Here is a 25867-nt window from a genome sequence, read left to right on the forward strand (position 1 = left end):
CACCTCTTCCGTCTTTCTGCATCTCCTTTGCCTGTTTCTGCTACTCTCTTGCTTCTTTCTGCAGTTCTCTTGCCTCGTTCTGCACCATAGAAACATCTTTACCAGTTACTACATACCCACTCACTGATTCCTAGGTCTACACACACATCCACAGATTCCCACTAGGAAGGTACGGAGACGTGGAGAGAGAGGAGGCATCATTGACTGCCTGAGAAGGGGGACTGGAAGCAGGATGTTGTGGTGATGTGGGGCCCTCCAGCCACAGAAAGTGGGACATCACTTGGTGTATGAAACACCCCAATACATATTCGGATTTCCAAGAGGACTCCAGCATCCAGCATGCAGCAGGTCTGCAGGAGCAGCGTGAGGTGCTTCCTATCGAGGAAGCGGAGGAGGGGCATGTGATCATCTTACTGGGTGTGGTTTCAGCTTTATCACAGCAGCACCTGACCCCCAGGTAGAAGAGAAGCTACTTGAAACAGGGCACTGAGGAAAGCCATACTGGAGGCTGAAACGCCTCTGCCGATTCAGAAAAGGGGGTGGTGAGGTTCTGAACTGGGATGGTGCAGTGAGCTAAAAAACGGTGATGGATCAAGCCCTGATCTTTTGACTGGGTAGGAGTGTTCTGCTTAATTCAGATACTCTGTCCATCACCACCCCCTTTTGAATCGAAACGCCTCTGCCAGCGTTTCAAGGACCTTTATTACTGAACGCTTCAACATCTAAATAAAGCCTCTTTTTAAATCACCCCGGAGCTGTGTCGTATTCTTCCTTACTTGGGAGAGTAATTGGTTCGTATATATATATATGTATATATATATATATATATATATATATATATATGCAAATAGGCTGTGGCACTCGAGGACTGTTCTTGAAACAGATATTTATTTAAACCATAATAGTAACAGTACAAAGACTGCCAATGTGTTTCGGCCTTATGATCTTGATCACGGCCAACAGGTATGTTTTCCCTCACTGCTTACATAATTTCCCATCAGCCCACTTAAAGGGCATCCTGGGACTTGTAGTACAGTTTAAAGTGACAATTACAAACAATAAAATTACCTCTGTGCAAAAAAAGTGTTATTAATTTTAAAATATTCAAACAAGAAGCAGTACAACTTTCACAATTCATAATAAACATAATGTTTTCTTATCTTAAGAATACTACTCCACAAGGGCATTAAGGTACTTGTATTTTTGGGGGTAAAATTAATAGTGCAAACCATTTGAGACCTTCCAATGGATTTTCCTTCATGATCCTCATGGTTATCTCTAAGTGAGAATGTAATACTGTAGTTAGAGGTCTATTCTTGCGCTTGTTTGTTTTTATTGCTTATGTTACTCTTGGCTGATCAATGTATGCAAGTGTAGTTGAGATCATTATGTAGTACTTTTTTTCACACTTTGAATGCCCTTTGCATTACCTTTGAATGAAAAGCCTATAATTACCCCACTTGGGCATTCTTTTGTTTCAATATTATATTCTACATTGCCCTAATTCCATATGTGTGGTAAATAGTAGTATTAAGTACAGCTCAACACAATAGGCATGGAGGTTAATCATAAACTTTCAGAGGGGACATGGCCAAGATAGCAGTGAAGTCAGATGATCCTTGATGTGCTCAGAGCCCATCAAATATCCTGACAATATCCTAGTTTGTCCTACGGATGCTGCTTTAAAAAGAGCCCCCCCCCTTTGTATCCTGGGTGTCAGGGCAGCTGCGAGGTGAGGAAGTGCCCTGCGAGGGTTGCGCAAAGGGGCCGCGGCAGACCTTGTGGCCTGAGGCCTGGAGGCGGTTCCCTGAAAGACAGTGGCGATAAGAAAGCCCCACGACAATAACACAGAGTTGGGGCCCGACTGCATTGGCGGCCTAGAGAGGGAAAGTTGCCAGTCTTGCCACATACTAGGCTTCAGAGGAGAATTCACTGTGGGCCTGACCCCTCAGACGCAATCCGCCCATAGCGGGAGTAGACCCCAGGCCATCCTGTTACACCCTGAAGCGGCGATATACTCCTCGGGGGGGGGGGTGACAGTGAGACAGGGCCCAAACTCGAGAGCGGCCTAGAACTATGGAAGCTGACAGCCTCACCGCATACTCCCTGGTAGGTGAGGTCTTGCCTTGGGGCACAGTGGGGAGAGTAAGACACTACCACTCATCCTCTATGCCTTTACGGGGACTGTATCCTGACAGGGGTGAAGATGGGACACCTTGTGGTCCCACTAGAGTGCTTGCAGCCTGTGAATGCCCAGTTAGCCAGCGGGCCGAACCAGAGGCTTAGGCCTGCCCCAGGGAGAGGCCTGCATTGGAGTGAGGAGGCAGATAGAGGGAAAAGGCTGGTCATTCCTGGGCTGAGACTAAAAAGGGGGAGCTTTGCCCAGCAGGAAGGGGTCTGAAGGCACCAAGTGTAGCCACGCCACGAGAGCAGCAGGGTGGGGGCCTGTGGTGCTGTCCCCAACTTGCGAGAGGGGGGGTTCTCTATTGTTTGGGACCAAAGAGAGCGAGATCTGACCAGGACTGGTGCTGTGCCCTGGAGAAAGTGGCCCCTCCCTTGAGTGCCCTATTCCCTGAGGAGCGTTATCTGCAGACCGTATGCACAATCACTGCCTGAATACGACTCAGCTGCAACGGAGTTGGGGTTCTCCCCACCTCTTTTTCCACTCTACCAGCTGGGGGGGGTTGAGAGATAGGCCCTTGCTCTATAGACCACAGAGAAAGGGGAAATGAGTGAGTGACAGGGTGGCAGTCCCCCATCTCTATCCCGATGGACGGCACCGACAATTGGTATAACACCCCTGCGGGACTCCCACTGGAACTAAATCGGTAACACCTCTGGCAAACGAGGCTTCATCAGCAATGCCCAACAATGCTGCCCTTCTCCTGGCCACCAAGTCATCCCGTGAGGACTTGAAAGGAAGGGTGGAAGAGATGCGATCGGAGGTCTCCCTCCTGCGCCAAGAGCTCTGCAACGTCACTGCAGAAAGCAGGATTTCTGAATTGGAAGACATGGTCCAAAGCCTCCCCAAAGATGTTACGGAGGCCTGAGCTGTACCTTAAGATATGGTGTGGAGACTGAAGGATGCTGAGAACCACGCCAGGCAAAATAATCTCAGATTAATTGGGTTTCCCGAGGGAGTTGAAGGTTTGAGTGTGACAGCCCTTGGACAAGTGGCTGCAATGTATCTTGCCTCCAGACAAGTTCTCTTCTTGCTTTGTCATTTAGCGGGCACAGTGGTAGCACAATTTCTAAACTTCCAAGACATGGACATGATCCTCACTGAAGTATGCAAGATGGGGGAGGTGCATCATGAGAACTCTAAAATACTGATCTTCCCAAATTACATTCGATAAGTCAAAGGCTCACATTTGATTTAGTGAACGCCAAGCTGTGGAGCCTCCATTTGCAATATATGCTTTTATTCCTTGCCAAGTTGAAGGTCTTATTTCAGGGGAAATTGCGCGTTTTTCTTCCAGATGCCAGAGGAGCCGGTGGGGTGGCTGGAGGTACATCCAACACTATGACAGAGTGAGAGGTTGACTGATGCCTTGATGGGGGAGGGCCACAACCCAAAGACAGACCGAGGTCCTAAAGGAGAACTCATCATTCGCAGAATAGAGTGGAAGGCACACCATGGTGGGACAAAGGCCCCGAGAGGTGACTGGTTATCTCCTCGGATTCAGAAGGGGACAGGGTGGCTAAGACTAAGAAGAGTAAGACGGCTGCTCTGGAGAGGAGATCCACACATGGATACTCAGGCGATGACCAGGGGACTGAAACAGAGATTGCTCACCTCCTTGTGATCGCCATCACAGATTTAGAACACAAACCTGAGGTCCCCCCCCCTCGGATGCCACTGCATCTGGACTAACTGTGGCACTATAACTGTGGGACAGGCGACGACTCAGGGCCTTAGAGTATAATTCTCCTTTCCCTACGGTGGACGGCTCACTGAGCTGGAATCGTTAACTTTTTTTATCACATATACTGAGCCACTGCTTCCAGGGGTGGCTGGCTCAGGTTGTGTAATAGTTCACTAAGGGTTTGAATTGGAAGGTGGGGGCAGGGTGGTGGGCTACAGATCTCTCACATGACCTTGTTGAGTAGCTTCCTATTTTTACTTTATGGGGGTACACACTCGCAGGGGCCCTTTCGGGGATGGGGTGGGGGAGAGTTGGATACACGTTAAGGGGATTGTAGTTCTTTTAGTTCAGGAAGGGAAGATACTGACACATCAGCCTACACCTGGCCCCTGTGGGGGCTCTAAGGACCACACCATTCTGCAGTCAGTACTTTGGGTGATACTTAGCTCCCGGTGCCTACCCCCTCCACTTGCAGTGCCAGGATGACTACTCCACTAGTAATGGATAGGACTTTATTGGCCCTCTCATGGAATGTGAATGGTCTGGGAGATGAAGTCAAGAGAAGCCTGGTGACCCAATATTTTATAAGATTATGACCCGACGTGGTACTGCTACGGGAGACTCATTTTAGGAGGACACAGTCGGGCTAAGGGTAGACTTGGAGCTCTACTTCAAGGAAAATGAAAGCTCCGTCATGCTCAAAATATTCCCTTGGGAGGCCTATAAAACAGTTTTCTAAGACAGGGTCCAGAACCTGTTATCCCAAAAGAAGAAGAGGGCAGTGTGTACCCAGGAGGAGCTCGGGGAATAGTTACTGGAACTAGAGGGATGATTAGGAGTGGAACCAGACCCCCCCACCCTCAGAAACCTAGACCTCCTAAGGGATTAATATCGAACGATGGCACAGGAGGGATCACAGACTCAAATGCTAGATACACTACACTGGCTATACAATGCTGGGGACAAAGCTGGGAAGCTCCTCGCATGGCTGAGAAAAAGGGAAGAAGAAGCCAGATGGGAGCATCAGATAGTTTGACCGGGGGGGGAGACTCAGATGAGGAAATAGCTGGGGTGCTTGCTCACTACTATGAGGAATTCTATAGGGCTAGGCCATTGCAGACATTGCCCAACATTGAACGATATCTGGAGTCCATAATTACCCTCATATTAGATGCAGAAACCAGTGCGGAACTTGAGGCTGAAATCACTTTGGCAGAACTCAAAGCCGCCACACCTAAGGTAAACTTTAACAAAACCCCGGCCCCCATCGAAATTTGCAGGGGAATTCTATAAACACTACATAGGGTAGCTAGGACCCCATCTCTTAATCCTGTTCTTGGAAGCCAATCAAGCGGGCACTCTCCCTCCACAACGTAGACGGGCGGTCATAGTGGTCATCCACAAAGACGGCATGCATCAAGAATGTTGCAACTCATTTTGCCCGATTTCATTGCTCAATACTGAGGTGAATATCTTGGCCACTATATTGGCCACCAGACATCTTTAAGTCATCATGCCCCTGATTCATAGGGACCAGTCTGGCTTCATGCCAGGCAGGTCAACACAGTATAACCTCCGACGCACACATAACTGGCTGAATGAAATAAGAGATCAGACGGAGCCTCACGTCTTTCTAGCTCTTGACGCAGAAAAGGTGTTTTTTCGCACTATATTGGCCTTTTCTTGAGCATACACTAGTCAAGTTTGGGTTTCATCCCTGGTACCAGAAGTGGGTCATATTGCTATACCAGGCCCAGTGACTGCTGTCTGAGTAAACAGGGTGTTGTCCTCGGAGTTCCCCATAAGTAGAGTTGCAAGACAGGGCTGTCACCTGTCCATTCTCTTGTTGGCCCTCACGATAGAATCATTAGTGTACGCAGTTCGTGACCATCCGGGGATACAAGGCTTTAAGATCACGGGAGAGACCACGGTGGAAGAGAAGATTTCACTCTATGCAGACAATGTCCACCTTTACACCACAGAACCATCCTTGTCCCTCCCCTTTACCTTCCAATTGTTGGGAGATATTCCAGGTATTGCATCTGTTGGGCCAAATCAGTGCTTTTTTTACCACAAAGCGGAATAGAAGTGCCCTCACTCCCCCGTTGCCGGACATACACAACTCTTGGTTTAAATACTTGGGTATATTCATGATGCTGGGGAGGGAAATTTACTTTGTGCGCAACCTTGGGAGGGTGATGAGCGCCTGTCGAGAAGAAATGGAGCAATGGGAAGAGTTGCCACTGACAATAATAAAAGGAGCAGCCATGTTTAAGATGATCTCCCTACAAAAAATTACTCTATGTCCTGCAGAACATGTACTTTTGAACATCGCCCGAGACGTTTACTGCGATTGAGGGTGATGTGCAGACTATGCTATGGGATGGCAAACACCCCGGAATATCCCTTAAAACTCTACAATGTAAGCAATACAACGGTGGAACAATCGCTCTACCTGACATAAGGGCCTATTATTGGGCAGCCCACCTCAGTAACATAAATGATTGGCTATTTACCCCCCTGGACCACTCAACCCTTAGGCTGGAGCAGGTACAATGGAGGGAGCAGACCTGTCTGCCTTACCTTTAGGAAGGTGGGGCTCTACATCTTCTCCCGGCCACCCAGGTGATGATAGCAGCCTGCGATAAAGCCATCAAAACTATTGGGTGGCACTACAAGCCTACAAGAGATACACATTTGTGGGAAGGGCACTGGCTCCCTGAGCTGTGCAAATTGCAGGGACTTCGGTTCTGATCGGGATCTCAAAGGTGGGAGACCTATTTGGGGTGATGATCTTATGCTGTACTCCTCGTTTCTGCACGTCTACAGGATAAATATAGGTCAAGTCCTTAAATATGCACAAATAAGACATGCATGGAGCAAGGAGGGGCCCCCTGGAGAAGGTATCCCAGATTATGCCCTATTGGAAGGGAGGCTTCTAACAGAGGAACTGGAGAAGGGTGAGATTTCCCTAACTTATAGTTCCCGTATTCATAACATGCCAGATACCCTACATAAGTTACAAGAGAGGTTGGTGGATAAGGTGTGGGAGCAGGCAGATATTGATTGAGAAGCAGCACTGATGCATCTCAGGGAGGTAGCCATCAGAGGCCGGCTACATCTAGACCAATTCAAAATATTGCATAGAGTGCACTATGATAGATGTCAGTTGCATGTCATGGATAGGGAGCAGACCCACACTGTCTGAGATGTCAAGGAGAGGATGCCCCTTCAACCCAATTTGGAGCTGCCCCCTGATTCAGGATTATTGGGTTGGGCTCACTGGTGAGGTTGGTGGGGTGTTTGCAATACAGATCCCATTGAATCTCAGATTCCTTATATTGGGGATCCCCAATGATATTGAACGGCCATTTATGTGCTCCCCAGTATTGAACACAGCTCGATATTAGGGAGCACGGGAATGCCCAACACTTCAGGAATGGAAACAGGTCATGTACATGGTGGCGAAAAAAGCTACATATGCCAGCAGGAACTGCCCTCACAACTTCAGTAAGTTATGGGGTACACAGATGAACTATTATTCTCTAGAGATAATGAAGGACAGTGGGAGACAACGTAGGGTAACACCTGAATAAAGGTGGATGTGTTGATATCTGTTGTATTGACATTTGTAGCCTGGAGCTTATTCTTGCCATTGAACTTGTAGAGGCCAATTGACGCCTGGGAAGGGGTGAGTGTGGGAGACAATAGCTGTTCTGGGAAGTTGTCATCATTATGCGGCTACTGGGGTTAGACTTCAGATTCGCTGTATGGTGCTTTCATAGGCTTTCGTTGTACTGTTTTAAACATAATATAAAAATATATTTTAAAAACATAACATTTCAATTAATAATTCTCATACAAATACAGGTTTTCGTTATCATATACAACACAAATTCACACTTATCTGTCTTTCTTCAAATTAATGTAATTTTCAAATTATAGGCAGATTTCGGAGTACTGATCTCCATAATTGGTATTTAACTTGAAATCCTTTAGCAATAGCACTTCAGAAGTACGAACATGTCTTCATCATTGTTCAATCCAAATGGAATTCTAGTTTGTAACTGAAGGATGTACTTAGAATCTCTCGGGTGAAGCAGTCTGGTTCTATCCCCTAGCGTTCTGTCTGTAATCTGTGCTGTATACCATAGTACTTCATGGATTGGCGATCCGCCTCATGATTTTACATATAGTGCTTCGCTATTGGATTGACTTTGATTGTGTATCTGGTCTTATCCACAATTTTTTTAACGTTCTTTCCAATTTTACACGCTGCACGTTAAATACTTTGTAGAGCCCTCTGTAGATGTTCTAACCATGTTCTTCTTTATTTATTTTCAAAATCAGGACCCAGGCAAATTAGAAACCAATACTTTTGGAAAATTAGGGGAGGTCTGCCCCTGATGCAAACACAAGCAATTTGCGGCGCGCCACACTGAACAGGGCTGAATTCTTGAAGAAAACTATATATATATATATATATATTCGATGATTTCCAACACAGGTCCCTTCTCAGTATTTTTCATGTTTCTGTAAATTTTCTGCCTTGTTCTGTTTTTTTTCAACGTTTGAATTAACAGACTCTACAAAAATGGGATTGCTCAATTTACGTTACTCCATATTATATTACATACGGTAACCCTGATTTCATATTGATTTACTTAGTGTTAGATGACAGGAGATTACCCTGGTTATTTTACCCTGTATTAGAGTGCATTATTAGGTTCAATGATTATTCGTGGCTCTCATTACACCTGAATATGACGAGAGAAACGCTCATACACACAAACTTTTACAATTTTTACTGCCGCTACAGGAGTTGGGTTTATCATTTAAAATACAGATTTGTAATTTCGTCAAGATTGTGCATCCATTCAAATTGAAAACCACAAAAGAGACACTGGGTTCTTTTAGTGAATGCTTGTTTATATGTTAGCATTTATTTGTTTTCAGGTTCTAATGTTTTATTTTTTCAAGCAATTTGCATGCAATTTATTGTACTGAAAAAGCACTGGCTCAAAAGGAAATCAAAGACCCAAACTGCAGTTCATAGATACTTGCTTTTACTGTCTACTGATTGGGAAGGCATAGGAATCAAAGGCAATCACTCCCTGTGGCAGGCAGCTACTCCCCTGCTCCCAGACACTACAAAACAAAGAAGTAAACTCAGAGCATGTAAAAGCCGCCTCTGTTTTTCTCTTGATTTTGAAAGCGGCAGTCAGCGCTCCATTCCTTAATTAATCTGCTCTGTGGGCCTCAGAAGTAGCTCGCCAACCTATGGAAATTGAAAAGAAAATAACATAAGATTATCCACTTAACAGCAGATATGTGTAATATGTTCTAGTATTTTGTTACCAGAAGTAGCGTGATGCCAGGACAATGAAGAGAATCCTAAGGCGCGGTTACAAAATATTGTTTTGTGGGTTGTAGTGTTTTACTTCTGTTTTAATTTTGCATTACACACAAAGATGCAGTTCTGATCCACAAAGCATTTTCTGGGACTAGATGTGCCTTACTTCCGTCTTAGGTTTGAGTTGCACAGGTATTTCTATAAGTAATGCTTATGGATAAGCTCTGTGAAATGCAAAGCGTTTTTTTCATGTGGCTGATGGTAGTACAAGTACCACGAAGGCTGCCCATCACTTTCGGCCATCTGATTTGTCCCTATCATTGACCAAAGTCACTTCAGTGCCCATGTCGGGCAAAATGGAGCCTCCCTCATCGTAAAATTTCTTAAAGCGAATGGCAGGGTTCTTGCCCATTGTTCAGTGCTCTGTTACTCCCCATCCGAGGTGGCAAAATACAAGTACCCTTACAAACATATTGTAACAGACCCAGTTTGTTTTCTTGGGCAGGACACTAGTCACTAGTCCCTTGACAAAGGATCAGGGCCGGACTAGCCTCCTAAAGGGGGCTGGGTGAAGTGGTGCGGGGGTGGTGCAAGTGTGAAGCACTGTTGCTTTTGATACTGGTGGCTGATATTGCAGCACGGCTGCAAAACGACCCCCAGCCGTCCAGTCTCCTGGGGAAATGTCCAATGCCCCCTAGGGCCAGTCTGGCCCTGCAAAGGGTCAACATAAAACATAATTTACCTTTTGCTCACCAACAGTGCACTAGAATCTGTTTGATAAGGGCCAACCAACATGGTAAACCTTTTAACTTTGGCGACTATTGTCTCATTGACCAGTCAAAGACATGAATAACGGTTTGTGGCAGTTGATAAATAGCTGTGTGATACTGTCCTTCTTACCCTTATCTTAGTTGGGAGTTAGCCTGCCTGACTCCCCTGTGTAACTTTGTATAGTCTGCCATGACTGGGCCCTGTGATTCCCAATATTGTGTGTAATGTGGGTGAGAATGTTGTGACACATATGAGGTGGAGGAGCCTTAGATTGGGGTCCTACCTGCATGAATCTAGCCTCTAAGATAGTAGGGGCCTTAACCCCTTGCCTGCGGGGCTGATTCCCCCGCTGTGCTGAGCGTCCCTGTGCTCGTGACAAGCTGAGCTCGTCATGAGCCACAAAGGTCGTGTGCTCATGACGAGCTGAGCTCGTCACGGCCACACCCGTTTCTGTAGAACGCTCGCACAGCAGGGGAATTAGCCCTGCGTGTGAGCGTTCTAACTGTTATTACGAGCTCAGCTCGTCATGGGCACACGGGAACCGTGAGCTCGTCATGAGCATCGGAGGGGTTAATGGTCGACAATGCTGCTGTCTTCCCTCTTCTCTGCTTGTTCGATTATGCCCTTGTTCTCCAGCTCTTGTAGCTCTTCCTGCACTGCCTCTCTTACGGCCAGAGGTACGTTTCTCACCTTGTGCGAAACCGGTACTGCTCCTTCTTTAAGTACAATCTTGTGTGCAAACTTCTCCAGTCTTCCCACCGTGCCTCCAAATACCTTGGGGTGCTCCTTCCTCCACCGGTCTAGGTCCGGCCAACTGTCTGGTTCGGTGAGTAGTATCTGAACCTTTCCTCCCGGGTCCAGCTTGATGCCCAGGTCCCCCTGGTCCAACCAACCCAAGACTGAGGGTCCCTTCTCCGAGACGTACAGTTTGCAGATGGCGCTGCGCCCCCTGAATTCGAACTTCAATGGTCGAACCCTGCCATGGGTATGCGATCTCTGTTGTACGTGACCGGTCGTATGTCCAGACGCTCCAGTTCCGGGCCCAGTGTCGGCTTAAATGTCTCATTCCATACCGCCCTCTGGACTATTGTGTAAGGCGAGCCCGTGTCTGCTACTATACTGATTGGCACTCCTCCAATCGTCATATCCAACACTGGCTTGGTAGACCTCTTGGTGTCGACACAGAGTACTTGGTCGTAGATGCATAACACGGTGTCGTCTTCTTCGTAGTTGTCTTCCCCCAGGTCTTCTTGCCCTTGGTCTACAAACTTCACCATGGTCCTGGTAGACTTCCTGTGGCACACCTTCTCATAGTGTCCTACGTTCCCGCAGAACAGGCATTTGGCGTAAAACGCCGGACATTTCTTGTAGTGAGCCTCGTGCGCCAAGCTTCCGCATCTGTAACAGCTCCTCTTATTATTTCCCGCCTGTTTTCCTGGGGGTCCTGGATTGCCTTGCCATCTGTTTGGACTTTTCTGTGCGGCACCTTTGTACTTGCCTTCTCTCCGGGGCACTTCGTCCTCTATCCTGTTTACCATCGGTCTGGCCACCGTCTCTTTCTTCGCCGCCTCGGCGCAACGCTTTGCTAATTCCGCTTTCTTGACTATCACCATGACTTCCTTCAGTGTGGCGTCCCCGCTCGCCCATAGATTCTCCTGCACGGCTTTGCTCGTGGTGTGCATTACAATCTGATCTTTGATGAACTCGTCCTGGAATGCATCTTACTTGCACGTGGAGGCCAATTTCCTCAACGCCGCTACGTATTCTTCAACCGATTCCCCTATCTCTTGTTTTCTTTGTTGGAAGTTGTATCTGTCGATTGAGACGCAGACCGCAGGGCGAAAGTGTTCATTCAATTCTTCGATTGCATGAGCGTAGACGTCATCATCGGTCCTTGCACGTTGCTTGGGTACCAAGTTCTTGAAAAGTCTGAGCCCCTCCGGGCCTAGGGTATGTAATAATATTCGTCTCTTCCTCTGGCTTGTACATTTCTCCTCGTTTTCATCCTCCAGCACTTCTATAAAGTTGTCTATGTATTCTCTCCAATCTTACCACCTCATGAGGGGTTCCCCCGGTTTGGGTAGGAATGGCACCGGTGCTGTTGCCGAGGATGCTTGGGCGCACATGCTTTCGCGCTTTTCTGGGGGGCTGGTCCCACTCTGGCTCTTGGGGCTGCCTGGCGAGTCGTCCTCCTCCTGCTTCTTAGGCCGTCTCTGGGGGCTTTTATTGTCTTCCCCTTCACCTTTCCCCGAGGTCGCCAGCGCTCCAGCCCTTGGGATGTATGTGTGGTGGGGTCCCTTACTGCCTTACCCCTTTTTTTTCCGTGCCCCTTCACTTCCTTCGGTGCACTGTATGGCTCCTCTGTGTGCAGGTGGGCTCTGTCACGCTGTCTGATGTTCTTATTTCGTGGTTGATGGGTGGGTTTGTTAAGCACGTCGTGCTGATCGGTCTGTGCTCTTGCCCAGGGCTCAGTGATTGATCTGCCTGCTGGTCCGTTTTGTTTCTCCAGTTATTTCCTTTTGTCTCCCGTTCTCGTCGCCATTGTAATGTGTTGATCACCTCTCAAAGATGACAGGAGCCGCTGTGTGTATTTAAGTATTTATTCCGTGTCTTACATCAGTGAGCGCCGAGCCACTGCCTAATCCTGGCTTTGGCGCTCGCGCTCTTTTCTCTGGGATGCGCGTGCATCCCCAACATGGCCGCGGGCGTGTCGCGTCATCACGCTGCTCGCGCCGACTAGAGCGCTAACATTACAGCAGTCACACGCAGTTTTAATTGCCCAATGCGCATTTGGGAATTACATCAGCCACACCCTAGAGAGGCACGCAGACACGGCGGAGGAGGAGACGGTGCATAATTCTGCGCGCTGCGCACAGGCTCCTCCTCCTCCTGCTGAAACGGATGTTTGGTTGCACTTGCAGTGCACACCGGCCAATCAGGCTTGCACGTTGCTGGCGCTGCTGTTTTCCCTGCAGCTACAGACTAGTATTCATGCCTGGTAGTATTGCTTGGAACTTGAAAGTCTGAGAGTCTCAGACACCTGGTGACTTCTCTCTGAAGTGAGTGACTCACGCATGCGTCACGTCACTCACGGTCCGACGGTCGGACTGAAAATCGGCCCCCCAGCCACAAAACCGGCCCCCTGTTCGAAAACCGGCCCCCACTCCATCCAGCCTACCGGGGGGGTTGCCCGCAAGCACCAGTCTAGCTCTGCGCGCTTCACACTCTCTTTTAATTTTCCATTGCTGGTTGCAAGTGAGGAATAATGCAGCGGTTTGGGCTGGGTGACTTGTTTGGAATCTTTATCGTTATGAATTGATCTGTGTTTATTTAATCAAGTGTAACACTAAAGGGAGCGAGAGGGAAACAACGCTAGGCTTGCCCTCCCATTCATTCAATCACATAACAGAACGGTACCTAGGGGATATCTAAAAATTAACCATGGAAGGAATCTCAAGCTTAAATGAACAGTGAACTGATTTCTCTTTATAGAATGAAAGCCCTCGCCCACCCATAGGTGGCACGCTTTACCATACGGCATTTCCTCACATTGTTAGAGACAGTAGAGCTATCCTACCAAAGTGATCTATGGTCCTTAGATGGTTAAGGAGAACTCTTGAGGTGTAGAAATTGTGCGAAGATATAGCTATGGGGACCCATAATCAGGGCTATGAAGCATGCAGAGAGGAGATAAGAGGATATGAAAACTATGTACTGGTACACTAATAACTTTAGTCTTGTCTTCAATGTGTAGATTTTATAGCAAAATGTAAAGAAAACATTGTGCCTTTCTTAAAAAAGTCGATATGTTTCAGCCCAGAAATTGCCCAAAGTAGGGGGTAACCTACAGACGCCGCAACTCACCTGCGGTGGAACACCGCTCACCAGAACTTTGCCTTGCCCTGCAGATTGACTACAGGGGCTGCTCCATTCCACACCTGGCTCCCTGCATTGCGACCGGTCCCTCTCCGCGCCGCTAGACTCCTGACATCTGGCACAGCCGCCAAGTGGGGGGGACTACAGGTCCCAGCAGTGCTTGCGGCAGGAAGCCGCCGACGCCCTGCCCATGCCCGGAGGCGCTCTTAAGCAGCGGGGGTCCTCGACAGAGCGGGGGTAACCTACAGACGCCGCAACTCACCTGCGGTGGAACGCCGCTCACCAGAACTTTGCCTTGCCCTGCAGATTGACTACGGGGGCTGCTCCATTCCACACCCGGCTCCCTGCATTGCGACCGGTCCCTCCCCGCCGCCGCTAGCCTCCTGACATCTGGCACGGCCGCCGAGTTGGGGGGACTACAGGTCCCAGCAGTGCTTGCGGCAGGAAGCCACCGACGCCCTGCCCGCGCCCGGAGACGCTCTTAAGCAGCGGGGGTCCTCGACAGAGCGGGGGCAACCTACAGATGCCACAACTCACCTGCGGTGGAACGCCGCTCACCAGAACTTTGCCTTGCCCTGCAGATTGACTACGGGGGCTGCTCCATTCCACACCCGGCTCCCTGCATTGCGACCGGTCCCTCTCCGCCGCCGCTAGCCTCCTGACATCTGGCACGGCCGCCGAGTGGGGGGGACTACAGGTCCCAGCAGTGCTTGCGGCAGGAAGCCGCCGATGCCCTGCCCGCGCCCGGAGGCGCTCATAAGCAGCAGGGGTCCTCGACAGAGCGGGGGTAACCTACAGACGCCGCAACTCACCTGCGGTGGAACGCCGCTCACCAGAACTTTGCCTTGCTCTGCAGATTGACTACGGGGGCTGCTCCATTCCACACCCGGCTCCCTGCATTGCGACCGGTCCCTCTCCACCGCCGCTAGCCTCCTGACATCTGGCACGGCCGCCAAGTGGGGGGGACTACAGGTCCCAGCAGTGCTTGCGGCAGGAAGCCGCCGACGCCCTGCCCGCGCCCGGAGGCGCTCTTAGGCAGGGGGGGTCCTTGCATCGCGGGATGCGTGCGACGCCGGGCTAAGCCCGGGCAAAGGGCGGGCCCTCTGTGGCCCTCAGAGGCCTGAGAAGGCTGGGCTGGGCCATCCCCCCTGGCTGCCCCTTCGCATCATCCCTGGGACCCACATCAGGTCAGTGACAAAGTACATTATAACAACTAAATAACAGCTCAGAATAATAGGGAAAAGGACACCAGCAGTACCCAGGCCAAAAGATGCGCATAAACTGGATCACCCTACTACTATTATCACCCCACGGCCAACACTGACCGCTATTGATAAAATGCTGCAGAAGACAATTGATGTTGTTGCCACTGCCATTCAGAATACTGGGAGGCGCTTTTCACTCCCATCCAGCCTGCCCCCTCTTCTTTTGAACCAAGACAATTCAGTGAACTCTTTACTTGCTGCTTCCTACACAGGACTTCCAGGCATAGACTCTACTGAGAACTGTATAATTGTGGATACGGCCCCATCGGCACAATTCACCCCGGGCAGCAGGTTATCATCAACACCCACCCTGCTTAGGCCTGACACGAATATCAGCCAAGATTCCTGTGCATTATTGGAAAATAACCATCTACATTCAGATGGTAATGATTCATATGTGGATTCCAACATATCAAATATCGAGAGGGACAAAAGTGATAGCATTCCTGTGAGAACACGGGGCCAAAAAGCTAAAAGAAAATTGAAGCACCTAGACACTGAGTAAACAGCAAAAACACACAGAACTAAGGGAGGGCGCAAGCGAAATCGGAGGGCTCCTGCCCCCGTAGAGCGGGAAAGGGACAAGGGAGAAGATGAAGTAATGGTAACTAAAACCCCCTCCATAGAAGCTAGTGCAGCATTAGGGAATGATGTATTCTGGGGGAGGATGGAGACATTATTGTCCACCCTCTTAGGACCAATTAATCAACAAATCGTAAACCTAGATAAGAGGCTGAGAGCGTTGGATGATCATGTTTTAAAAATGGGCATAGGGCAGACTCTAATCAATAAATCTAATTTTGGGACATTAGGCTGTATTAACGCTAAAAATAGTGATCCTAACACAAAAGCAAAAATAGTTGGCCATAATAAACCAATTCCAACTATGTCCGCACCTAGCACAAGCAAAACCAAACCCCCAGCTCAACATGTTGCCATTTTAAACACTAGTAAGGCAGCTAGTGGGGCAAGGATGGATCCCAACGAGGATAAAAGTAAAAGGGCCCCAACCCATCAATCCAAGAATGTCCCTCAAAATCGCCCTGTAGTACAATCTGATTTTAGTACAGTAACCAATATGAAGAAAATCCCTACCCGCATCAATCTTCCACCTGAATGCGGGGCATATGTGTTGATTTTGGTCAATGTGCCTAAATTAAAGAACGACCAAGAGGAAAATCACACAACTCTTAATAACAGGATCCTCCATTGGCTATCCACTAATTGTAATTTCCCAATGGAAGGTGCAAGGGAGATCATTCAAACACAAAGAGTCGGGTGGATTGGCCCATTGAGAAAAAAGTTTGAGGGAGACTGTGTAGTCATAAACGTCAGGTCCCCTCAATGGGCTCAAAAAACTCTTGTTAATGCGCCGTTACCCTCACCCTGGGAATTTAACACAACCTTACTTCCCTTGGGTTACTTTTATAGACATCTAGCCCCAACTCCTAATCCCATGTCTAATCCGGCTGTGCGACTTCAGGAGCGAAATCTTGGAATCAGGGATTTATACCCATCTCACCAACTGAACCAGGATTTCAGTCTCATGAACGGCCCAGCCCAGCGTTATCAGGCTAAATTCATGGGACACTCTATGCCACACCCACACTTTCCCATCATGCCCCTGCATAATTATAGTGAGAGGCCACTCTTCAGTCCCGATGTAAACTCAAATTTTGGTTATAATGAGCTGAGGCCCATATACAACATTCCAACCTATAATCAGTTCGAAATGCCTTCTCGAATTTAGAAGATCAGGACTGACTGGGGACAAAGGGATGTAGTGGTGAATGCCGAGATGAAAGCGATGATATTGAGGAACATCTACTCTCGGTGTCAACTATTTCAACTCGGGAAACATCGGTACAAAGTAATGTTATTACACGTGCCATTACACAAGAGGTTGTACCTCCTACATCAATTTACCCTTTGCAGAGTACAGTTAAGAGTGTCAAAAGTAAACCAACTAGACACAGTAATCATTGTGATCTATCCATTCTTAGCTGGAATGTGGCAGGGCTAGAGTCAAGATTGTCAAACCCAGAATGGGCCCAGTTACTGGATGGTAAAGATATCATTATGTTCCAGGAGACCTGGGCTGTGGAGAACTTACATATTAAAGGGTATCATTGCTTCAGCCTGACAGCACCCAAGCCTGACTCAGGTCGTGCAGTGGGAGGTTGGTTTACTGGCATTAAGATATTGGCCGGTGGCACAATCACAGACCTCTCTAGAGGAAACCCGAACATACAGATTTTAGAGTTCAAGCGAAAGACCCGGATTTATCTAATTAATTTTTACAATAATGACTTTTGTTCTGTACCTAACAAAAACTTCGAAGCACTCTCTAAGACTTTACAGTACCTTGAACCTTGTGCTGAAATTGGGGAGGAAACAGGGATTCTAATTGGGGGGGATTTCAATGCAAAAATTGTTAAGAACCGCAGAACTGAGGATAGAAATCACTCAGATCAGGCTGAACGAAGGGGTATTGAACTAGCTAACATATTAACTGAACATACTCTCAGTAATGTCATGGATATAAACCATACTCCAAGCGAATTCCACGCCCCTACGTTCAGAGGGCGGGACTGTTCTTCCACAATTGATTTTATTTTTATGTCTCCCCATTTATTAAACTGTGTGACAAAATCTATAGTGGTAGAAACCTCGTTTGGTGATCATAACCCCCTCACTGTGATGTTAAAACTAGGCCCTAACAAGGTATAAGCTAACTTAAATGGGGCAAGAGATATTACACCTACAGGCGACGGTTTGCGCCTGAAATGGAGGGGAGTCGACAGCGGGGCCATACTAGAAAGCATAAACAGGGAACACCCCAACCTATTTACTTCTTGCTTGACCATGGATGGGAACGGCCATAGGATAATCGATGATTTCGGTAAACTGTGCTCAGCAATAAAAGCTTCTCTGTCAGCCCCATTACCCAAAGAGCGGAAAGAACCCAGGTGGTTTGACTCTGCCTGTTCACTAGCAAATAGGGAACTGCGCAGGGCATTAACCACTAAACCAAGGTGCCTAGCAGAGGTCCAGGCAGCCAGGGAATCTTATAAACTTAAGTTAGCTGAAAGGAAGGCTGTATTATTAACAGAACAATGGGAATCGCTGGTTGGGAGCGCTAACCTGAAAAACAGCGGCCTTTTCTGGTCAGCCGTCAGAAAAACACGTGAAATGGGCAAACAACTACCCCCAATTAGCTGCAATATAACCAGCAACTTATGGGAGGCCCACTTCTCTAAAATATATGCTGCCCCTCCTGAAGATCCATCTAGCCTCCTCCGTGGACAGCTCTACGGTTTAGAAATAGATCTCCATGAGGTGGTGTTAGCCATCAAAGAGAGTCTTGGAAACAAGGCTCCAGGCCCTGATGGCCTACCCATAGATGTAATCAAGCACAGTCCAGACCTATGGGCACCAATCCTCCTTAATGTTCTTAACAGCCTACCTACAGTTCCCATGCCCACCTCTTGGGCTACTAGCATTATAGTTCCAATTTTTAAAAAAGGCGAGAGATCGGACCCAGTGAATTATCGTCCGATTTCTCTTCTGGACAACACCTTAAAAATCCTGGGACGAATAATCTATAACAGGGTCGTTGAGTGGACTGAAGATACGGGCCTATTGGACCCGTGCCAGATGGGATTCAGAAGCGGGGTGGGGACGGTCGAGCAATGCTTGAATCTGAAATTGATTATTGACAAGTATAGCATTGCCCGATCGTCCCCTATTTATCTTGCGTTCATGGATCTCTCATCCGCTTTTGACCTAGTGAATAGATCTAAGCTTTGGGCAATCCTTTTGAACTATGGATTGGACGAGGCTCTTGTCAATTTCCTGGCATACCTCCACACCGACCTCAAAGCACAAGTTAGGATAGGGGTGGGCGGAGAAGTATCTGGACCCATTAACATCGGCAGAGGGGTAAGACAGGGGTGCGTTTTAGCACCCCTGCTGTTCATTATCTATATTAATGGCCTGGCTAAAGCTCTAAAGCAAGTGTCTAGTGATGTACCAACTATCCAGGGGCTCCCTTTGCCAGTTTTATTATATGCTGACGACGCGGTCTTGATGGGACGAACACCTAATGCCCTTCGCCTACTTGTTAAAGGTTTCGTGCAGTACATGGAGGGTCTAGACCTGAGCGTCAATTTAAAAAAATCTTTTATTATGTCGTGTGGCCCTGGGAAACGCAAACTCAATACTATACACATAGGTACAGACAAATTAGAATCTGTAACCTCATTCCCGTATTTTGGTCTGGTTTTCGCTGCGAACGGCTCATGGAGTGGGCATATGGCCCACGCCATGGGCAAGTTCTCGAAAGCCAACAATTCTATTTTGAGTTTGCCCTGACCAAAGAAAATAGGTGCCACTAGAGCCATTTTAAAAAATTTTAAGCTACAGTGCCTACCAGTAGCCACATACGGGGCCGATGTTTGGGGATTGTGAAATAGCCCCAGTATCCAGCGAGAAGAAGGACGATTCTGCAGGAAAATACTGGGTGCCCCAATTTCCTCCTCTGAAATGATTTGCAATGAGGACCTTAACCTCCCCTACGTATGCGATTTTATTAGATCTAGACCAGTTCTCTTCTGGATTAGGATTTGGAGGAATAACTCTGCCGTTTTAACTCAAAACAACATAAAAGATTGTCTTAAATGTGACCACGGCATGTCAATCCCCTGGGTCGCGGGAGTTTTAAAAACACTGAGTAACGTGAACAGGGAAGACCTTTTTTCCGACCCCAATAAGATTGAACTCAAAGATAAAATTGAGGTCAAACAAGCACTGTACGCACTTTATAGTTCAGAACGAATGGAAAGGAAAACCCTCAAACCAACTGTTGTGACCTACCAGAGAAATGATTTAAGTAGGACAAACCTTGCACAATACCTCACCCTACCTATGACCAACTGGGAGAGATCATTGCTGTTTCCGCTAAGGGCGGGCTCAATAACATTTTTGTTGGGCTTCCCCCTTGGCTATCAGCATACAAAAGATTATAATCCATGCCCATGTGATGGTATTAGTAAACAGAATGATTTGCACTTTCTATTCTTCTGTACATTTTATTTAAAATATATCACCTGGTTTTTAACCCCGTATTTTAAAAAACATAGACCCCTTTCATTAGGGGAGTCCTATTTAATGTTACTTTCCCTGGATACAGATGAATTAATTTTCCGCACTAGCACTTTTTTGAGACTCATAACACGTGTACGTAAAATGATGGAAAACCCCTGAAAATAGTCTTATGAGAAATGTATTTGATTTTAATAATTCATGAATTTTACAAACTTGTTCTTGTTGTGTAAATGTATGTTTTTATTGTGGTACTTTTATGAATTTTATAAAATTCGAATAAAGGTCTTTTGAACTTGAACTTGAGCCCAAAGTACTTGAAAGGGGCTTTCTTCAGGACCAAACCTCTCTGGTATTGGTGTGAACAAAAAGGGTCACACAGTGAGCATTAATAATAAGTAAGCATTATAGCAAGGCTCTTTTACTGTGTCTACTAGTTCATGGGATGGACCGTTTCCATTGCAAATGAATTTATTGACATTATCAAGAAGGCCACTTTTGTTAATATCAGTCCTTTTCTTGTATACCAGAAGAAGTATCACAACAAAATAACACATGTGCATGTCTCACAGTGGTCAGTTTGTCAATATATTCTCAAGTTTGCCACCCTACCCTCTGACATGTATGTGAGGAGACAGCACTGCTACAAGATCGTACTTATCAAGCCGGTATTAGCATGATGTGGGGCCAAGGCTTTGTTTGTGAATGTTTGAGTGCTCATTTGACCATACACGTTTCATTTGTGTGATACCAATTTTGGTATACACAGATAATTACTGATATTATTAAAAAATTGCCTTAGTCTCTTGGTCTTCTTGATAATGTTTCCAGTAGGCCTACTTGTGATGGAAACTGCTCCAATTTTGGCACCGAATAAGTGTATAGCTTTAATGCTAATTCATTATTATTGCTCATCGTGTGACTTGTAAGACTGAGCCATGATCTGCAAGTCTCATTCTCTTCCATAAAGCGGATAGAGCTTAAAACAGGAAGTGAAGCAAGCTACCTTTTGACATAGCATCCGAATTCAAGGTGACCACCATGTTTTAATAAACAAACATGGATAAATGCATTAGGTTTCACCTATGTGATTAATAATAAGCTGTTTTTGGTGTAAGTTGTAGCTTGTTGAGCAGGTGTGCAATATAAGTTACTGAAACTCTGTGAAAGTGTAATGACCTGTTCATTGAGAAAGGCAATATATTGTTCTGTTATTGGTGGTACTATACACCAGGTGAATTGAAAAATCGAGTTCTCTTGTTAAATGACTCATGGCAAAGCCCTGCTTTCATGCCAACACTAAAAAAAACGAATGCATTTCATGTTTCCTGCTTGAAGGCTAAATTATCGTCGGTTCGCGATTGTTGACAGTGCCATAGTCGTTGAGATAGCTGTTCTGACCTTTGACGCAGTAGTAGGCGTAACTCGGAGGCTCTTAATCACCAAGCGATAGAACATAACCTTGTGTGAGTAATGCTTAACCAGTACCAGTGCTCCCACGGCCCCTTGCCCTGCAGCCTCCCTACTCCACCCAGTACAAAACGAGTGACTGGAGCAAGAGCAAACATGAAACGACGTCACATGTTGAAGATAGGAAGGATTGATGGCTACCTGTACGTGACGTGGTGTGCCCAAGACATACACCACTGCGTTGGCAATATCCGCTGCTTCAAGGCACTACAGAATATACAAAAAAATACAAGGTCAGTGAGCATTTAGCATCAGCCGTACGACAAGACACCAAACTAAAATGTAATTAAAGTTTCTCACACAGGCTATTGCAAATTATATAAGTTTACAAAAAACTATTGAGTTCAAGTTTTCAGGTGCTTTTTTGAATGGCCTATCAAATGGCAGTTATCTCATTAATTCAAGTGACCAAACATGTTTATGCATGTATTTTAAAATGACTATATGTGATTGTCAACATATAGAATTGTTATCAAAGTGTGTATAAAAACATGTGAAAAGAATGAGCATTAATATACTTCAACTTGATGAAATTGAAAAAATTGTTGATATTGATTTCTGAAAATTGAGCACGTTGGTTTTGAGTTTACTTACTTGATTTAATGAGATACATGACTAAGTTGCATGTCAGACAGCATGCATTACAGCACACTAGTGTAGAGTGATTAGTTACTTACATTTGTAAAAAAAAAAAAAGGGAGTGCACCACACAATTTTCTGATTACCTTTCAAATGGCAGCTCATTAGTAGAGCATTCACATTGATTTCACTGCCTGTTCCTAACCGGTTAGAGAGGTTTGTGTGAACGTAGAACATTGTTTATTTACAAGCTTTTTTTTCCTTTGAAATAGGACGTGCTGACCCTAAGAGAAGCCAATCTAAGTTTGCATTTGTTATGTTTCTATAGCACCGAACATGGAGCCTCGAATCCTCTCAAAGGGCCCTCAGATGGGCTTCTGTGCATTGTCAGTAGATGCTCATGTTCGTACGCCTTTTAATGGCTGATTCTGAAAGGTTAAGTCCTAAATAAAGAGTGTGGCTCGTGCAGGCTCATGTTTGATAGAAGATATATGAACTGTTATTAAACCCGGAACCCATCTTCCTCATTACAGTCTTTAATTTTGAGGGGAGACAACCTCCCAGAACAGCTTCTCCCATCCTACAAAATCCCTGTTAACCGCTAGCAAACTTTGACATTTTTTTCCCATGTCCCCTGTTTTGAACCTCGCACCTTCCTCTAAATAGTGAAGCCGGAAAATGGCCCAGCCTTGTTTTTTGCAGTCTGACCCCAAGTAGACAGCATCCTTTACCACTGGCTGTAAGTCAAGATAGGAGACTGCACCTTTACTGGCAATGGCTACTGCAGGATAAAATATGGCGGCTAGTTATCTTTGCACTCGGTGGCCCTGCCTTGCTAACTGCAGCATCGAAAAGAATCATTCACACCAGGGAAACAGGCTGTGGGTTCCGCCCAGAACTTGTCTCCCGCTTCTTCAATGTGGACACATGCTGAAGGAGCACGTCTACATGAAGAAGGCAGGTTTGCCTGGGGTCATTATATAAAGTCTAAAATCTCGCTTTTGGTGAGGCTTTTTCATGACCGATGTATATTTGAAGCCCTAACTTTAGCAGGGCTATCACGTTGAGCCTGCAACCACAAAGGAGGCAAGACAGTATGTCCAGAAAATGAAGCACACAGAGGAAACAGCCTCCTCTTCTGAAAGACAGGAAGTAACTACTTCCCAGCCTCTCCATGATTCGCAAAAGAATTGGATGACAGGGTAGTAGCTTCTGCCTTACAGGCCCAAAAACGAACCTAGCTATAGTTGAGTAAGACGAGGGGAAGCTGAACCGGAACCACCTAGAGTAAATCTGGTGCAAGAATTTCAGATGACACAGTAACAAAACATATTATATAGGTATTGGACTTTCCTGTGGATGAAAAACCAGGGAGTATAGATTACGTTTTTAGATCCTATGATCCATGTACTGCTGGTGCGCAACGGCTTTATAAAGCTGTAAAACAATTTTTATGAGAATGGAAGGAAATTGATAAAAATGTTTTTTCTAGATTTTTAAGCAATCAGTACCCTTTGATGTTGAATATTCACAAACTGTGAAAGTAAATACATTACTAGCCAACATGTTATAATCCTTAGCCACTCAGAATTCTTTGATAGCAAATTCAATAGATAAAACAATAGAGGGTTCCCTGAAAAGAGTTTATGTGCGTACTAACTTTGTTGGCAACGTGGGTGTCATCAGACCGTTCAACAGAGAATCAGATCAACTATGCCTGCATTGCCAAGAAGTTCCAGAGTTCCCTGCAGGATATCAGAGTAACGAGAGGAGCAGACGTGGCATAAGACGATCACTTTGTCATGGCCAGGCTAAAGCTGAAGAAAGAATGAATGGAACCGACAAACCAACACCAGCGATATTACACCACCCTCCTCATGGATGCACAGTAACGGAGTGAATACTCAGTCATCCTCAGTAACAAATTTCAAGTACTGCAATAGCAGAGACCTAGTAGAAATTCAGAGGGAGAAGATCAAATAAACCGTGACATCAACCTGCCAGTAGGTACTGGGTCCCAACAAACACCAGCATAAAGAATGAATCTCCACCAAGACTCTCTGCAGAATCCTGACACCTTCAAAGTGAGGACCGGAGCCCCCCAGGGTTGTTTGCTCTCTTCCTACTGGCCATAGACTGGATCATGAAGACACCCCCAGCATAGGATCCACTGGACACCTTGGATATATCTCGACAGCCTGCACTTTGCAGATGACCTGGCCCTACTCTCCCATACCCATCTGCAAATGGAAGAGAAGACCAACAATGTGGCAGCCACATTAGCACACCTGAACCTCAACATCCACAGGGGGAAAACCAAGATCCTGAAGACTAACACAGCTAGCACAGCTGCAGTCACTCTTGCAAGCGATGCACTAAAAGAGGTTAGCCTTCGCCTACCTGGGCAGTGTTATAGACCAGTAGGACGGCACAGACACGGACGTCAAGGCAAGATTCGACAAAGCAAGGGCTGCCTTCATTCAGCTAAAGAAGATCTGGAGCTCCAAGGTCCTAATTCTAAAAACCAAGATCACACTTTTTAACATTAACGTAAACTCGGTCCTGCAGTATGGAGCAGAAACTTGGAGGACAACAGTGACCACCACCAAGAAAGTCCAGACCTGGTGGGAGTTGCAAAGCGGAACATTGCCAGGGCCTGGGGGGCGGCGGCCCCTCCGCAGTGGGATCAGTGGGAACGGGACCTGCACTGGTGCCAGAGGGCAGAGGAAACCATTTACAGAAGTAGGGGGTGCCCGAAAAAGTGGAAGAAGATATGGGGGGCCTGGAAAAGGTACAGGGGAATGGGGGGTGGTCTGGGGTAATGGGTCTTGGAATGGGTGTGTTGTTAATGATTGGCCGTGATTATCCTGTGTATTGTATTCTCCTTATTTGTCTAATGAACTGTGACCAATGGACTGACATGTTAAATGAAATGAGCACTGTTAATAAAAAGATTTTCAACAAAAAAAAGAAAGTCCAGACCTTCATCAACACCAGTCTTAAGAACATCCTCCAAATCTGCTGTCCAAACATCATCAGCAACAACTTCCTATAGCAGCAGACTTAACAGATCCCTGCTCATGAAGAAATCAGGAAAAGACACCGGGCAGGATAGTTGACATGGAACCCTCAAGGGAAAAAGAAAAGAGGAAGACCCAGAAATTCCTGGCACCGAGATTTCGAGGCTGACTAAAAGGAGATGGGTGACACCTGGAATCAGATTGAAAGAAAAGCCAAGGACAGAGATGGCTGGAGAGTGCTGGCTGATGGCCTATACCCAAGGAGGAGTATTAGGCAGAAGTAAGTTAGTAACTTTGTCTTTCACACAGCGACATATCCAGCATATGCTTCACAAGCTTCCAAACCCAATACGAAAGTTTTCAAAAAGTTGATGACTGATCTAAACTGCTTAGTACAATAGAATTGAGAGTAAAGTTTTATCTGTTACCACTTTTGATGTGTTATGTCCAGCTATTACTTACCCTAGAGCCATAACAGCAGGCAAGAGACAAATATGGCTAATACAATAAAAACTGAATGCTTTACAAAAATCACTTACATTCCAGCTTTCGTTTTTGGGTTCC

General features: G+C 46.5%; 1 protein-coding gene across 1 annotated transcript in view; it reads right to left on the reverse strand.

Moving 5' to 3' along the window:
- Positions 1 to 8774: 8774 nt before the first annotated feature.
- DHRS11 (dehydrogenase/reductase 11) overlaps positions 8775 to 25867 on the reverse strand; it is a 554518-nt gene continuing 537425 nt past the window's right edge. The window contains exons 6-7 of the mRNA XM_078679785.1: positions 21846 to 21911; positions 8775 to 9144 (exon numbers count right to left, since the gene is read on the reverse strand). Of these exons, the coding sequence (XP_078535911.1) occupies positions 9103 to 9144; positions 21846 to 21911 (108 nt within the window). The 3' untranslated portion in view covers positions 8775 to 9102. The remainder of the gene's footprint in view (positions 9145 to 21845; positions 21912 to 25867) is intronic.

Source organism: Lissotriton helveticus, chromosome 3_1, assembly GCF_964261635.1.
Source record: "Lissotriton helveticus chromosome 3_1, aLisHel1.1, whole genome shotgun sequence".
NCBI lineage: Eukaryota > Metazoa > Chordata > Amphibia > Caudata > Salamandridae > Lissotriton > Lissotriton helveticus.